This window comes from Erpetoichthys calabaricus, chromosome 1, assembly GCF_900747795.2.
Source record: "Erpetoichthys calabaricus chromosome 1, fErpCal1.3, whole genome shotgun sequence".
Classification (NCBI taxonomy): Eukaryota; Metazoa; Chordata; class Cladistia; order Polypteriformes; family Polypteridae; genus Erpetoichthys; species Erpetoichthys calabaricus.
The window spans coordinates 32,697,370-32,713,969 of NC_041394.2; the positions used below are offsets into that span (position 1 = coordinate 32,697,370).

Sequence of the window (16,600 nt, forward strand, 5' to 3'; positions counted from 1 at the left end):
GTCATCAGGGAAAAGTAGTGCTTCTTCCACATGAAGAGGCGTATCCACGAGAATTAAAAGATGTGTTATTTGGTGAAAGTGAAATCCACACACACTATACGCAAAATATCCGAATCTACAAAAATCTGTTCACGTTTGAATCATTCAATGTTCAAAACATACCTTTACATGATTCAGGACCATACACTATGAGAATCTGTGGTCCCGCAACAATTAAAGCAACTACAAGTTTAATTTCGAAGAAACCACAATTTGGTCAGGTTTATATTTATGATTACAGAGAAGCGATGCAACATAGAATCAAAAGAGTTAAATGATCGGACATATTAGAAATTCTACAGCAAATAATGGAAACAAATCCATACATCCAAAAGTATCGCACTTTACACAAAATTTATAGTACTAGGGTGTTGTACCATGTTAGCCATTATGAATATAGAGAAAAGCCAAGCAAAATGACACCTTTTATTGGCTAATCTTTTTAGTTAGCCAATAAAAGGTGTCATTTTGCTTGGCTTTTCTCTACAAAATTTACAGTTAATTCTATTATGCATTTGTAACAATTCCCATGAAAATAATAATCTGTTTAAATTTTACATACGCTTCCCCATTGGCAAGCAGCAGTTCCGTGAGGTGTCTGTCGCGTAGGGCCCGCATAGGGATTGGCAATCTAAGTAAGCAGGGGTCAGAACCCCCTAGTTAATAGTAATTATGTAAATATACATGATGGCATTTAAATGGAGTGCACAACTGCATCAGGTGTCACGCATGAGCGTATAGGAGACAGTTTAAGGACTTTGATGATGGTAATTCTCCTCCGGTCCAAGGGTTGACACTGTGTGATATCCTTCTCTCTTTTCCTTCTTCTGCGGGCTGAAAGATTGACAGATGTCTTTCACCAAAGTCACATCCGGTGTCACCAGCCTCTTCCTGCTTGATTGCTTCCATCTTGGTCAGTCTGCTAAATGAGGCTCGGCTCTGAAGAAGACTTGCATGCGCTTACACGCATTTTCTTTGCTTAAAAAATTCAACCAATTATGTGAGGTTTGCCCAAGGGTACCCCAAATGTTGGACATTCTCCATCTTGTTTATTACACAGGACTTGAAAATAAAATATTAATACTCATGCACACACCACAAACAATGAAATTATAATAAATATTTTGATTATACTGTAGCACTGAAATTAATGAAAGGCCTTCTTTTTTGATTCAATTTATCTATTGAATTCTGGCATTGATTCCTAAACTTTTCACAGCACCTTCTGAACTGCTGTAACCTTTATTTTTTTCCCACATTGTAGACAATTCCTGTCTATAGTATATCTTTACCAAAATTTTACATTTAAGTTTTTTGCTTAACAGATGTTTTTATCCAAAGTGACTTACAAAAGAGGTCAACATAATCCAGTCTGGTGGGAACACGTGTTAAAGGACAAGAGTACAAAATTGAACATCACAAGTGAAGATTCCAGAACATAATACAAGTGACTTACAATTCCTAAATTACAAAACCGATCAGTCAGATAGAAATTCACTGAACAAGAGAGTCTTCAAACGCTTCTCAAGCACATTGAGGAAGTCAGAATTTCAAATGGACATGGGCACCTCATTCCACCAACCAGGAGCTACACACGAAAAGAGTCTGGACTGAGATTTGATCCCATGCAGAGGTGACATCAGCAGATGCTGTTCATCTGAGGGGTTGAGAAGGAGTGTACTGTACCTCACAAGTGTCTCCGTATAAATACTGTAGGTGCTGATCCATTCATTCACAGCTCTGTAGGCAAGTATCAAGGATTTTAACTTAATATGTGCTGCTACAGAAAACCAGTGTAGTGACATCAACATTTACCTTATAATTCAACATCTGAGAATTCAGTTTACACTTTTCTAAAGCAGGTCCTCATTTTTTTTCCTCTCTTCAAATAACCTCATAATTTTCAAACAGGGAAATAACGACACCTGCTATCGTACGGGGCAAATCATTTATCATTATGTTAAAACGTTTCCATCTGCTTCGTGGATGGCCAATTAATTAAGTAGCAGACATTTTAGATACCTAACTGTAGTCTCTATTTTCCTCTAGTTAGATTTTCTTATTTTGTTGAGGTGATTATCAATTTATACCATAATCTAATAATAAGTTTGTTGTAGAGCTGCGCTCAATATTCCCTTACCAAGATGGCGATACTGTTCACCTAATGACGTAGATCATACGAATGACGTATTGCCTCGCGAGATACGTGGTCTTTGCTTATGTTATCGTCTTTCGGTTTAATGGCGGATTTGTAGGGAGTTTCTGTCTGCTTAGAATTTTAAAAGATCGCGTCCTGCACCAACGAGTTGGCGTGAAGGTGAGAAATCATCCTTTCCCTTTCCAGAAAAAATGCAAAATTGATTAATTTAATCTCTGAGACCTCCCGGCTTTGCAGAATTGAATTCAGGAGATGTTGGGCCTTTTTAAAGAGGCTTTCGTTGTGAGTTCACATATCTTGTGTGGCTTTTGTGATGTTGGGATTTAGATTTTAATGTTTGGTGCATTCACCCATTATAGCAGATACGTAACTCGCAATACTGCGTTTGTCTGTATAGTCGCCAGTCATTGATAGGTTATATACAGGCCTTTGGTATAAACAAAGTAACGGTTGGTTTATTCATTCGTAGAATCATCAGGCCTGTGTTTGAGTAAGATGGTATTGTATGGTACATGTCGGATAATGGCTCTGCTCTCTCTGCGTGTAACATCTTTTTAGAAGTGATGCGACAAAACCTGTCAGCCAGAATGTTCTCTAGCATGTGCTTGGTTCAGTGAAGATAACACCCTTAATTCGCGTCATTGCAAGTCGGAGTATGTAGTAGCATTTCTGACCGTTGTGTTAAAGGATCTATAGACTTGACCGCTAAGTTATAAGTATTGTTCTTGCAGTTTCAGTTGTAGTTGTCATTGCGAATTTTCCGCCTGGTAAGTCTGACATTATATTCGTAGAATGCATCCTAATGTTTATTGGCGGTGGTTTAAGTTTGTGGTGTCGTTTAGCATTACTACAGTGTATCTTTCACTTCCCTATCAGGTCTATAATTACTTATCTCCAATTCCAAAAATTTTTTTTTTTTTTTTTTTTTTTTTTTCGAAAGCTTTCTTTTTCACATACGGTGAAAACCACGTCACTTTCAGAAAGTCTCAATAGTTTTAGAACTTCCACAATTTAAATTGGCATAAAATTACACCTGCTTTAATTTAGCTCATTTAAGAGATGATTAAACTGACATAAAATGACAATCATCAGAGATGTTTTGACTATATAAACGACCCCTTAAGTATGGCATATGCTTACACGCACATTAAAATGCACCAGAATTAAGTCAACTGTAAATATTTTACCTCAAACCCCCTTCCACCCTTTGAGAGAGTGGTTCTGTGCTCGACATATGGCCCACTGCTTTATGATGTTACCTAGACTTTTGTTATCCCAGAAGGAAACTTGTTTGCAGCCTGAAAGTACAAAACATAAGGCACTGTTACACAGATGTAAGAAAATGAGCCAAGATACAACAAGTGACAACCAGTGTTATCATAAGTACAACAAAATTAGTAGAACATAAATGCATGTGGTAGTCTGGTGGGATACAACCTTTGCAAACCTGGTAGTCCAGGTGTGCTTTCTGGTAGTCCAGCTTTACAGTTGTGCTTGAAAGTTTGTGAATCATATTCGGTCATTTTCCTCAGTAAATAAATGACCAAGTATAATATTTTTGTCTCATTTGTTTAACTGGTTTCTCTTTATCTACTTTTAGGACTTGATTGAAAATCTGATGATGTTTTAGGTCATATTTATGCAGAAATACAGAAAATTCTAAAGGGTTCACAAACTTTCAAGCACAACTGTATATATAGGATGGAGGGTCACCTGCAGCTTTTTACAGCATTGTTTATGTGTAAAATTTTGTTGCACATGAGTACATAGCACACTTTTACTGCAATTTAAACACAATTGGCATCTTGGAAGGGAATATTTCACCAAATAGATCATTTTTAAAGGATTGTGTCATGCTGGTATATTATATTTTTTTCCAGTGTACACGAAAATATTTTATCAAAAATGATTTGAAATATTGCACTAATATTGTATTCTTAACATTTGTTTTCAGACCTAGTTTACACGCCTCAAATTAGTTTCTGTCAAAAACATCAATTTAACTTTCAGGGTTGTTCTTAATTGCAGTTTGTCTTTTACAGTGTCATACACCTTTAGTTGACCATAGCCAGTTGCCTGTCCATATAGATGCATTAAAACATGGCACACTTGGAGTATTACAAGGGTTCTCATGTTACAAAAGATGAAGTTTATGCCTAAAAAATGCATGGTCACGCTCTGGAGTGTCTGTATGATCATCAGGTGACTGTGTGCAGAGGGTACAGACCTATAAATACCTGGGAGTGCAGCTGGATGATAAATTGGACTGGACTGCCAATACTGATGCTCTGTGTAAGAAAGGGCAGAGCCGACTATACTTCCTTAGCAGGCTGGCGTCCTTCAACATCTGCAATAAGATGCTGCAGATATTCTATCAGACAGTTGTGGCAAGCGCCCTCTTCTACGCGGTGGTGTGCTGGGGAGGCAGCATTAAGAAGGACGCCTCACGCCTGGACAAACTGGTGAGGAAGGCAGGCTCTATTGTTGGCATGGAGCTGGACAGTTTGACATCCGTGGCAGAGCGACAGGCGCTGAACAGGCTCCTATCAATTATGGAGAATCCACTGCATCCACTAAACGGTATCCTCTCCAGACAGAGGAGCAGCTTCAGCGACAAACTGCTGTCACCGTCCTGTTCCACTGACAGACTGAGGAGATCGTTTCTCCCCCAAACTATGTGACTCTTCAATTCCACCCGGGGTGGTAAACATTAACGTTATACAAAGTTATTGTCTTTTTTTACCTGCATTTTTATTACTCTTTAATATGATGTTGTTTTTGTATCAGTATGTTGCTGCTGGAGTATGTGAATTTTCCCTTGGGATTAATAATGTATCTATCAATCTGTCTATGTAAGTCAAGATCTCTTTGTGATAGAGTACATATCCCACTTTTCATTATGCTAATGTTCATTTCCTGAGGCTGAACACTTGAAAATTTGTGACATAAGCATTGTTGGAACATTCAGGCCATCACGTGATCAACAAGTGTCTGAATATTTTAGGTCATTTTCTTAGCTGTTGCAAGCCCCATCAGTTAAAAAGAAGTTACCCGCTGCCTCAGTTTACATGTTTGTTTCAAAATTGTATATTTCATGAAATGACTCTACACTGCATCATCTGTTAGGTATTATAAGCTGAGTAGTACAGTAAACAGTCTAATGTTACTGTGCGTTCTCACCTTTTCAATCCTAAAATGACTTTTTTTTGAAAGCAAAGGGATGCTTTTATATGTGGTTTGTGAATGTTCCCTGCATGCAGAAAATTGCATTCTTTTGACTTGGTTGTGTTGCTATAAGCAGCTGTTTGTAAAATAGACACCAACGTTAAGCTCATACATGAAGTACTGGGTCTTTTGCTTTTATTAGCTTGTTTCTGATTAGGAAAATATTGCATGGAACAAAGAGCTGAAACAACTGGTATTCTGCTTGGCTTTGTGAGCCTCCTCACGCAATGCGTCTGTCATACTATGGGTCATGCAGGGAACATTATAACTTGGCCACTGACCTGCCCCAGGCCCTGGCTATTCGCTGTGTCTGTGTGTAGTAGAGTGGTAGCTCCCAGTGCAATAAATAACCTTGCTGTTCCTGTTTTAAGTGGAGTAAAGCTGGTTTTCCTGAAATCCTTAGACTCGGCCTCGTCTTTCGGGTGCAGGGCAGTGACTCATGTGTCACAACAGGTAAAAACTACCTGGCACTAATTAGCACTGGCATCCTCCCATCCATATGGTGAAAAGATAAAATATTGCCTTTTCCCCCAAAAATAGAAATATTATATCACATATACATCAAAGAGGTCATCCACCTAAAGCTAAACATGTTTGGTCCCGGTCAGTACTTGGATGGGAAAAGCTTGTGTTGCTGCTAGAAGAGAGGTTGGTGAAACCAGCAGGGGTCGTTTACCCTGTGGTCTGAATGTGGATCCCAATGCCCCAGTGCAATGATGGGGATACTGTGCTGTAAAAATGACGCCATGCTTCAAATGAGACGTAAAACTGAGGTTCTCAATTTCTGTGAGCATGAAAGATCCCTGCGCATCCTTTGTAAAGAGCAACGTGTATTCCACTGTCCAGGCTAAATTTTAATAACAAATAAACAAGCTCTCAGTAACTTTTGTATTTGTTTTCTGATTTGCACAATAGCTACCTTGAACTCTGTAACGGGAATGACGAGTTTACAAAATGAATTAGGAAAAGTTGTAAGTTTTATTGTGAAGGTTTCTGTCCCATGACAAGCTGTTATTTAGAAAGAATAAAAAAGTTTAAACATATATTTAATTTATTTTGAACCCATTTATTGAAAAGAAGGAAAAATTTGAACCCATTTATTGAAAAGAAGGAAAAAATTGTGTTTTCTTTGCTTATTTAACTGGAAAAGAGATAAGACATTCTGTTCTAACAGAAGTTTATGCTATAACAACTCAATAGTGACATGTGCTGTACAGCGAGAAACGTCCTTGGATTAAAGAATTGAAATCTCACATTGTTCATGTATCATGTCTGTTGTCCATTTACTTGCTCAAACTTCCAAAACAGGTTTATTAATAAAATATTGATAAATACTGCATTTACTTCAGGAATGATCAGTGCATACATAAACAGGAAACCCAAAGACTCATGAGAGTGAGCTTTTGAAATGAACACAGGATTTTTTGACCAAGAGTGAGAGAAGGGTCCTCAAGTCAAAAAAATCACTTTTGATCTTATGAACATTTTATTATAATTGTGCTTTATAATTATGATAAGTATTTAATTTCTTTTATGCCATATGTATTATGTATAAATACAGTATCCCCTTACACATGTTTATTCCAAATAGTGAATTTCTATGAAAGGCTGTTTTTGCTTGTGCCAGAATAATGAACTGAGGGCTGAATGTGATGCAACCCATCGTCAAAACAAAATGAAGGCATGCAAAACCCTTGAAATTATTCTGCCCTTTATGTAGGTCCCCAGTTATGAAGATATCTGTGCTCTGTGCAAAATGCTGGCCTGTCAGGCAGTAAACATACACACACAGTCATCTGCCTGCTGTTTACTCAGATAAAAGCGATGTGATGAAGTCTGTGTTTTAATGTTGCAGGTGTATTACACATTGTCGTTTTACTGATTGATAGCGGACAGTAAACTTTGTTAAAATGGTATCGTTAAATGCACTTTGTTAGTTGTTACTTAAGTCATTTTGACATGCACACTATATGTTCTGTTACCAATGAATGTTTCAACGGGAGCTTATCAACAAAGAAATGTGGGAAATAAGATTTAGTAAAAAAAATTAATAATAGTAATAATTATGATTAAAAATGTATTACCTCACACCCAAGAACTCTGTACAAAGACATTTTAAAGACAAATTGTTAAAATAACTTTACTAATCCACTTTCATGCCATAAGTTGTGCCTTGCGCTTTCAGGAGAAAAAGAAAAAAAGCAATTTCCATGGGAAAGGCTTTTTTGTAGAACTTATTTCACCGATGTCATATGAGTGATTAAAACTGTATGAAATAGTTTTATAAAAAAATTTTTTTGCCTGACCACTCCTTTAAACAGCTAGGCATCATTATCCTATAAAACTTTTTTTTTTCCCTGTATATTACATGCACAGTTGATCATGCCAGATTAAGACTGATCAAACTGTGAACACTGTTTATTTAAAATGGTGCACAGTGTCTTTAATAACCCTATCAGGCAGTCCTCTATTGCATGTTCATACCTAGCGTGCCACAGCATCCTTTCCACTAGAGGCGACACTTCTTTCCATAGCTGAGCCTTTGCTGTGGAAATGTGTGCCATTAGCTAAAATTGTTCGAAATATATAACAAAAGATTGTAGACAGTTTTCTATTTCAATGTCATATGTATTTAATGTGCCTGTCCATCCCATTCACTTTAGGGGACACTAATTTTCTACAGCTGAGCCTTTGTTGTTGAAATGCTCTTTTGTTTACAAAATGAAAAGTGGACAGCTAAAATTGAGCTAAATCAATTTATAAGAATCTGGGAAGTCTTTTGTCATTTTTTTCCTCTACTGTGACCTTTTGTCCTAGAGCAGAGTTGCAAAAATGGGTACCCCTTGTCTGCTGTTTGCAAAATGAATGTTGGGCAGCTAAATTCTTCAAAATGTATTTTAAAAAGTTGTAGAAAGTCTACTTTATCACTTTTATGTCTGCTAGGGCCTTTTGTCATATCCACTGTGAGAGGCAGAGCTGTAGAAATGCCTGCCCTCTGCCTTCTTTGATTTGTCTCAAATTATAGCAGCTTTTGACTGTTGTGTTCTCACAATCAAGTGGATATCAGATGATTCTAACCACTTTTAGAGAATATGAGATTGACACTTTGATAAAATGGTATCAAGAAGTTTTATTGAAGAATGCATGGGATGTCATGGCTATACAAATGGAATCGAGATTGATAAAAATTCTGATCAAAGGACAATTCTCAGACAAGTCTTAACAATGGCCTGTGGAAGTCTTGCTGCCAAGGGCTTTATTGCACAGATTTCCACAATATTCTACATCTTGTTGAGGTCATGCATGTTCTGCCTATTTCAACATTTCAGTATTAACATGGCTTTTCAGTACAGAACAGAATAAAATTAAAAGTGCAAAACCCACTTGGTGTCTTAACCTTGGAGGATTTAGTCTGAATCCGCACAGAAGGCCCATCACTTGATCAGTTTGGGCTGGGTCACTTCTTCAAGTAGGAGTAAAAGAAGACCAAATCAAAGCTATTGGCTCCTATTTTTTTTCTTTTAGGTGCCACTGACTCCTTGAGTTAAATTTTTGTTTGGAGTGCTGTTAAAAAAAAAAAAAAAAAAAAAAAGTAAATGGGTAATATCTGTGGTCTGCAGTTTGATTGTAAAAATTCTGTTTTAATGTAGAATATATGGATTCTGCACATCTGGCTATGAGGGAGTATAGTGTTAAAATATTTTTGAAAGGATAAAAAAAAATAAATTGGTATCTGAATCAGCCAGTTCTAGTCACATGATATCGGTGATCAGTATCGGCTCACAAAAAAAACCAATCACAATCTCGATTAGAGCAACCTGTTGGGAGTAATAACCAATAGGTGCCTTTTCAGGTGCATGGAATGACCCATCCCTGGAGATACCACAGTTCATTACAGGGTACAGATATTCTTTTGTGCAAAAGTGGTTCGTTCTTTAACAACACTAACTTCACACAGTCGCCTCTTCTAATCAGTTATTAGTCTCTGACATCGTGACAGAGGGTTAACCCACAACCCTCCCAATTACAAACTCCTAAGCTGTCTTTAGTGTACTTGCTTGAATTTTTAGGATCATTGTCCTGTTCAAACATGCACTGTGTTCCAAGCTTCAGCTATGAAACTAATGGCCTGACTTTTCTCTCCAGGATTTTTACAATTCATTCAACAATGACAAGTTGCCCATGGGCAGAGTAAGAAAACTAACCCCATAAAAGGAAAAAACACAACCCAATTAATTTGCCATAAAAGTTTAAAATGTCACAAATTACTACCTGTAGAATGTAGCTTCACCTGTCCAAATGCAGTGAAAATCGTGTTTCTCCACTGGAAACAATTTGCCACCAAAAAATTCTTTGTAAAAATGTACCAATATAACAGCAGATGATGTTTGCTTGTTTGTAGTTAATGTGCAATACATAGCATATGGAGATGCAATTGTATTTTTTTATGATTATTTTATGTGATTTTGTTTATTGACTTTTTACAGCACACAGAACATTTCTGAGATGTCAGACAGTGAAGACAGTGACTTCTCTGACAACCAGAGTGAGCGTAGCAGTGATGCTGAAGAAAATGAGGTGAGTTTTCTGGAACCTGTTTGATTTTAAGAAGTAATTTTTCTTGTATATTATATATTGGTGTGCAGCATATTGTGACTGTACAGCTGTTTAATACAGTCTCTTGAACATATCACATTTTTTGCAAGAAGTTAGGTGGAGTGAAGTAGGGTTTTTTTTTCCCCCTCCGTTAGTTCAAGTGAAATGTATTAAAATCTGGGAATTCCTGAAGCGGTTTACTGCTTTTCTTGATGGAAATAACATTCTGAAAATCACATTGAAGACAATCTCAGGACCATGATTCTTAAAAGCGTGACTTTTTTTTTTTTTGGGGTTGTGTTACTCTACTCTAGACTGGAAAATCCACTAAAGCACAGTTATATATGTAATGGAGTGGCACTAGACATGATGCTGCATGATACTGGCTTAGCCCTTCAATGGCTCACATCATATCTCTCTAATAGGCAACACTTTGTCACACTTGGCCGATATAAATTCTTCACCTCACCTATGTTGGGTGGTGTCTCTCAGGGTTCAGTCCTTGGGCCATTGCTTTTTCTACTTTATATTCTTCCTTTTGGTCAGATTATTCACATAAATGGCCTTAACTTCCACTGTTATGCAGACGATATACAGTTATCTATTCACCTCCCAGCACACTCACTTGACTGCATTACTGATCTTAAGCTATGGATGGAAAACAACTTTCTCAAACTTAATGCCAATAAAAATTGTTACTGGTAGGTCCAAAATCCCAACTTTCTAAGGCATCCAATTTCTCTGTTTCTGTTGTTGGTACACTTGTCAAACCTGCTCCTGTTGTCAGAAATTTTGGGGTTTAGTTTGATTCATCACTTTAACTTTGAGCTACAAAATTAGGTCTCTTTCCAAAGTGTCATTCTGTCCTCTCTGTAACATTGCCCGCCTCCTTCCATTTCTGTCCTTTATTGATGCTCAAACTCTGGTTCATTGTTTCATAATGTCTTGTACTGATTACTGTAATTCCCTCTTCATTGGTCTCCCTGCAAAATCTATACAGAAGCTACAGTATATTTAGAACTACGCAGCCAGAGTCCTCACCTACACAAAGCGTTTTGCTCACCCTCTTCCCTGTTCTCTCCCAGCTTCACTGGTTACCGGTTCCATCAAGGATTAAATTCAAGATTCTGCTTCTCACCTTCAAAGCCCTACATAACCTTACCGCCCTCTACCTCACTCAGCTACTAGGTCCTTACACTCCTTGTCACTCTCTCAGGTCCTCGAGCAGTAATCTCCTTACTGTCCCACGCACCAGACTCTCCACCCTGGGAGGCAGGTCCTTAAATGCTATAGCCCCTCAACTCTGGAACTCTCTTCCTCAGTCTCTCCGAGATTGCTCCACTTTCCACTTCTATGAACTTTTGTCATCTGTGTAATTTTTTTTTTGTTTTTACTCTGTATGTAAAGCGACCTTGGGTTTGTGAAAGGCGCTCAATAAATGTAACTTATTAGTATTATTATTATTTTACTGTTGTCTGTTTAGCCTACACATCTTAATCTTCCTTCCTTCTGTTAAACTTCTGAGATGGTTTTCACCATAGAGGGAGTTATAATATAATTAAAGGTTCCAACAGAGAAGTCACAGTACTGTAGAAGTAGGACTATTGATGATAATTGTGTTGAGAGAGAGAAAATACAAAAGTTGGGGGCAGAAGCTATAGAAGTAAATGTTCATGTACGACATAAGTCATCTTAGCAGATGTTAATCTAGTTTATAAGATATTTTGCTGCAAAATGGACAAAACAACAACTTGTGCCGCACCTGAAGAGAAAACATCAGAATCCTGCCAGAGGACGAAGCATTCTCAGCTCTATAAAATAGCATTTTTAGTGGTGAAACCAGAACGAATTGGTAAAGCATAGTCCTTTACCTGTAGTAATTAAAATTACTCAAAAAGTATAGCTAAAAACAAGAAGTAGGTGTTAATTCCATTACTATACATAGCCATTACATGGTTCACACATTTTATTTGAGAATAAATATGTACATTGGAGCAGCCATTTGTAAATGTGTACTACATTAAAACTAATATGATAAAATAATGAGAAGGAACATGCTCAACATGCATAGCTACAAGAACCTACAAAGGCTATGGATAAGAAGGTAACATTCAATTTCTGTCTATTAGTGGAATAATATTCTGAAAATATGTAACCAACCTACATTAGGAAAAAGATGGTCCTTCCTGTTTATAAATATCATACTTCAAAAATGTATACTATATCAGAAGAAATGATAGAGACAGTCTTTGTCCGTCTATACTGCTGGACCTTTCATCAGTTACTTAATAATCTTTTCTGCAGATCCAAGTCACTTGGGTGCAGTATCTGCTTTGTTTACTGTTTGTTTTAATGGTCTGTGTTGAATTGTATTTTACCACTGTCAGCGGTCTATGGGTGGAATGCAAGTAAGATTTTTATTTTTCAATCTACACATGACAATAAATTTTAGCTTGACCTTGACTCAGCATCTCATAAAGCACAGGTAAAAAGCTAAACTTAGTTTCCCATTTTCTGATGTGACTTGACGTATGAGAGAGGAAATACATTATATAAAATAACAGTGCCTAAGTTTAGTTTCCTAAACCTCAGGAGATGAAAATAAAGTTTCTGAAACATTAGAGGAAGTGTGTTAACCAGAATGTAAACTTCTGCACTCCATGTGAGACCAGACCAGTGCTCAACATATATTAAATTAGTGTTGCAGAATTTACTTGTTAGTTTTTAAACATGTATGTACTTAACATATAAATTTATTTTTTCCCTTTAGGAGGAGGAGGAGGGGAGGGGCAGTGAAAAAGCAGAAGAAGATGACCAAGATGAAGTAGAAGAGGAAGAGGAAGAAGATGATTATTATGATGAAGAAGAGGAAGAGGATGATGATGAACGTCCACAGAAACGGCCAAAACATGGGGGATTCATTCTTGATGAAGCTGGTAAGACATTTTTGTTGGTTCATTGTAAAAAACACAAACTCTTTTCATTATATGCTGTTAATGTATTTTCATCTACTGTATCTAGTTAAAAATAGCTGTAGGTAATTTGGTGGTATCCTCCTTCTACCCTGACATCATTTGTTTACCTCCCCTGCCTCCATAAATAGTTGGAACTAAATCTGCCATATTCAGAAATTGCTAGATAGATAGATAGATAGATACTTTATTAATCCCAAGGGTAAATTCACAAACAACTAATTAATGCTAGATTTAGTCTTTATAAAGTCAATGCCTTGAAAAACAGTTTTGCCATACCTTGCTAAAATTTCAAGCCCAACCCACTGTTGAAAAAGCCTGTCAACATTTTTTGTTACATGTATAATTAATTTTCCATTGTAGTATACCCATCAGTCTTTGTTCATATAGCTCTTCTTGATAGTTTATATTACCATTCTTTACATAAGCTGATTCATTACATCTTGCCTGAAGAAGGGGCCCGAGTTCCTTCGAAAGCTTGCATCTTGTAATCTTTTTAGTTAGCCAATAAAAGGTGTCATTTTGCTTGACTTTTCACTACATTCATAATGGCTAACATGGTACAACACCCTAGTACTACATAAACTGATTGGAATAGGCAGTTCATAAAGATGATAAATGAGTCAATATATTTCTGCATTACCTTTTTGTAGGTTCAGATTAAGCCACTTTTATGCAGCAGAATTATCATTCATGTGTTGCACTATTTCATGCAACACAATTTACAGTATTACTTAACTGCTTACTCAGATAAAAAACATTGAATGATTATATGCACTTCAGACTGTCTGATTTATTGTCTTTATGCAGTTGTTATTTCTAATTTATCTTGAAGTTTGGAGCTGACTGAATTAAAAATAATGAACCTGTCTTACTTTCTTTGGCAGATGTTGATGATGAGTATGAAGATGAAGATCAGTGGGAAGATGGTGCAGAGGACATTTTAGAGAAAGGTTTGTTCTTCATTTAATATGCTCTGGCCAGTGGATTGTACTGTACCGAATATGTTCATTTTGCAGACAAGGCAAGAAAATGTTCTAAGTATAGAATGGCATGTATTTTAGTCCTGCACATATCACAATATTTCATAGTATTTCAATATTCTTTTTTGAGTTTATAAATTAATTTCAGTACCATGCTTGTCTGGTTATGGCTCTTTAACTACTTTGAGAGGATTCTGGAACAGTAATAGACCTAGAAAGATGCTGGTTAAACAGGGCATTGTTGTTTTTAGGATACTTCTTTTTCTGAAGTAATTATTGTGTATTTTTCAACTAAATTCCGATATATGACTTACCTTTTTTTGTGTTTACTCCCACTTACTTGTGTAAGCACAAATGGAAGCTTGAGAGTTGTTTTGGAGCACAAACTTTATTCTTCCTAAGAACATTGTTTCAGAATATCCTAAGGACAATAGTGACTCCACACAGTCTTTATTTGTATTTAGTGCCTTTTAAAGAGAACACCATTGGAAGCCCTAAAAATTAGAAACAAGCAACAAAGTTAAAGGATGTAAGTTGAAAACTTAAGATAACATAAGTTGATGACTTGTTAGTGCTTCCATAGCAGCATATTTAAAAAGGTGCAATCCAAAGTCAGTTTTATATCCTGCCTTGGGATATTTAAAATCCAATCACTCGAGAAGCTGACAATTTTGTGTTGCTTATAATTCTTCCATAATCCGACTGTATTTAAAATATAGTATTCCCTTACGTTATTTCTAATTACACGTTTCTATAAAATTTTTGTACAAATGTCTAAATGTTTTAAGCCTTTATTTAGTTGTTAGTTACCTTTCTTTTACAAGAGTCATTATTGTTAATGTTGTGCATTGATTACTAATCTCCAGTTCTAAACCTACTTTTTCTCAATATTTTATGCCTGGTTTTTTTTTTTTTTTGATATGGTTGTTTATTTACTAGTGGACTTGTTTATAGGGCATGATATAGGGTTTTTTAAATTTTAAAGTGAGTCCAGTAATCCAGGTGTTGTCGTGTGGTGGGTGTGGCAACGTGCTCTCACCACATGCTGTCAACCTCCTCCAGTGAATGGTTCAGCTTTTAATTTGGACATCTGGGTTTTTTTTTTCTCCCTCACTCCAGTTTTTTGTATGATCTTTTTGTACAAGAATATTCATTCTTCCATCATGGGGAACTTTTTTTAGTGAGTATGTTAAACATTATGACTGATGACTACTAAGCAAAAAGAACTGCACACATGCATCTCTGGAAAACACAAGTTACAAAAATGATGGTTGAGAAATAAAATTGTTTCCGCTAACACTGTATGTAGTTAATTTAGAAAGGTTCTGAAAGTGACATTAAGCCACATTGTTTCTTTGATTTGTACTCTGCTTGGCATTGTAAAACACATTAACTTACTAACAATTATGTAATATAAAAGTTTATTTATTCTTGTGTGAACTACATCAACTCTAAACTATATAATGGATAAGAGTCTTAAACTCGCTCTACGTGTTTATTTAAAATATGTACAAGTGACCAGGTTTCAGAACAGATGTTTTTAAATTTGTTCTTAATTTAAAACATTATAACATTTTCAAAGTAACATATTCAAAAGTAGCAGCAGTAGATCCTGTAATGTTAATGATCATTCCCTATCATTCTTTCATGTGCGAGAACAAGTGCAATAAAAAGGTAGCACCATCCATCTGCCTCTGTTTTGAGATGGAAATGGATGTGGCCTACTAAGTTCCATCTTGTACTTAAGCATATACAGTAGTTCCTTGTTTTGCTTCCTATTATTAATCTCACTAGTAAATCACAGACATGCAAGTGAGAATTTAATTGTGCAGTGTATACATTACAGTGAACTTGAACTTTACCTCACATGAACCTAAAATCATTATGTAAACTAATCCTATTTCTGATAAACATAAGCCACTTTGAAATTAAATGCACATTCTGTAAAATATAATAATTTTATTTAATTAATACAAATCCCTCTATAATATTTAAACTTTGTAACCCTTGTAACTCCAAGGTTAATTAAACATTGTTTGACGTCTTCTCACTTAGCCATTTTTTTTCCCATATTTAAGACTTGGTATTTTATACTGTTTTGCCAACCTCTCTACTTGAGGTTTAACTGATGGGTGTTTTACTTTACTCCATGATACAAACATGATGATACACTGTTTGTACTTGAACTTGAGTTTTTCATCCAATCTGTGTTCTATGCTTTTCCCATTCACCTGCTCTGGTGAATCTTCTAAAACCTTAGAAATTTCACCTCACACAGTTTGTTCAAAATGACCAGTACCGATTATTTGTTTGTTCATCTTCCCATTGTTAACATCATAAGTTTTTTTTCTTTCCTATCCATGCCATGCGTGCACACACACATACACACACACATACACAAAGCCTTCTGCCATAATAGGACAAACTTTATTTATTATTTAATCATTTCCTTTTGCTATGATAGTCATCTTTTTTTCTCCATATTATTCAGGATTCAAAAATAATATATTACTTGATAGTTTTAAGTTTGAGATTTTACTTTGCTGCTTTTGATGGATGGCATGATTCTGGCTTTTCATGTGTCACCAGATATCTGGTTAAAGGAATGCACTAAACTGATAATGACA

At 36.1% G+C, this 16,600-nt stretch overlaps 1 protein-coding gene across 4 annotated transcripts in view; it reads left to right on the plus strand.

The window, feature by feature from the left end:
* The first annotated feature begins 2,240 nt into the window (after positions 1 to 2,240).
* Positions 2,241 to 16,600, plus strand: part of supt5h (SPT5 homolog, DSIF elongation factor subunit) — a 66,329-nt gene continuing 51,969 nt past the window's right edge. For 2 of the 4 annotated variants that reach the window (XM_028797437.2, XM_051936227.1), the window contains exons 1-4: positions 2,241 to 2,356; positions 9,910 to 10,000; positions 12,789 to 12,954; positions 13,878 to 13,943. In XM_028797437.2, the coding sequence (XP_028653270.1) occupies positions 9,929 to 10,000; positions 12,789 to 12,954; positions 13,878 to 13,943 (304 nt within the window). In that variant the 5' untranslated portion in view covers positions 2,241 to 2,356; positions 9,910 to 9,928. The remainder of the gene's footprint in view (positions 2,357 to 9,909; positions 10,001 to 12,788; positions 12,955 to 13,877; positions 13,944 to 16,600) is intronic. The other 2 variants (XM_028797453.2, XM_051936236.1) reach the window with 1 other exon arrangement.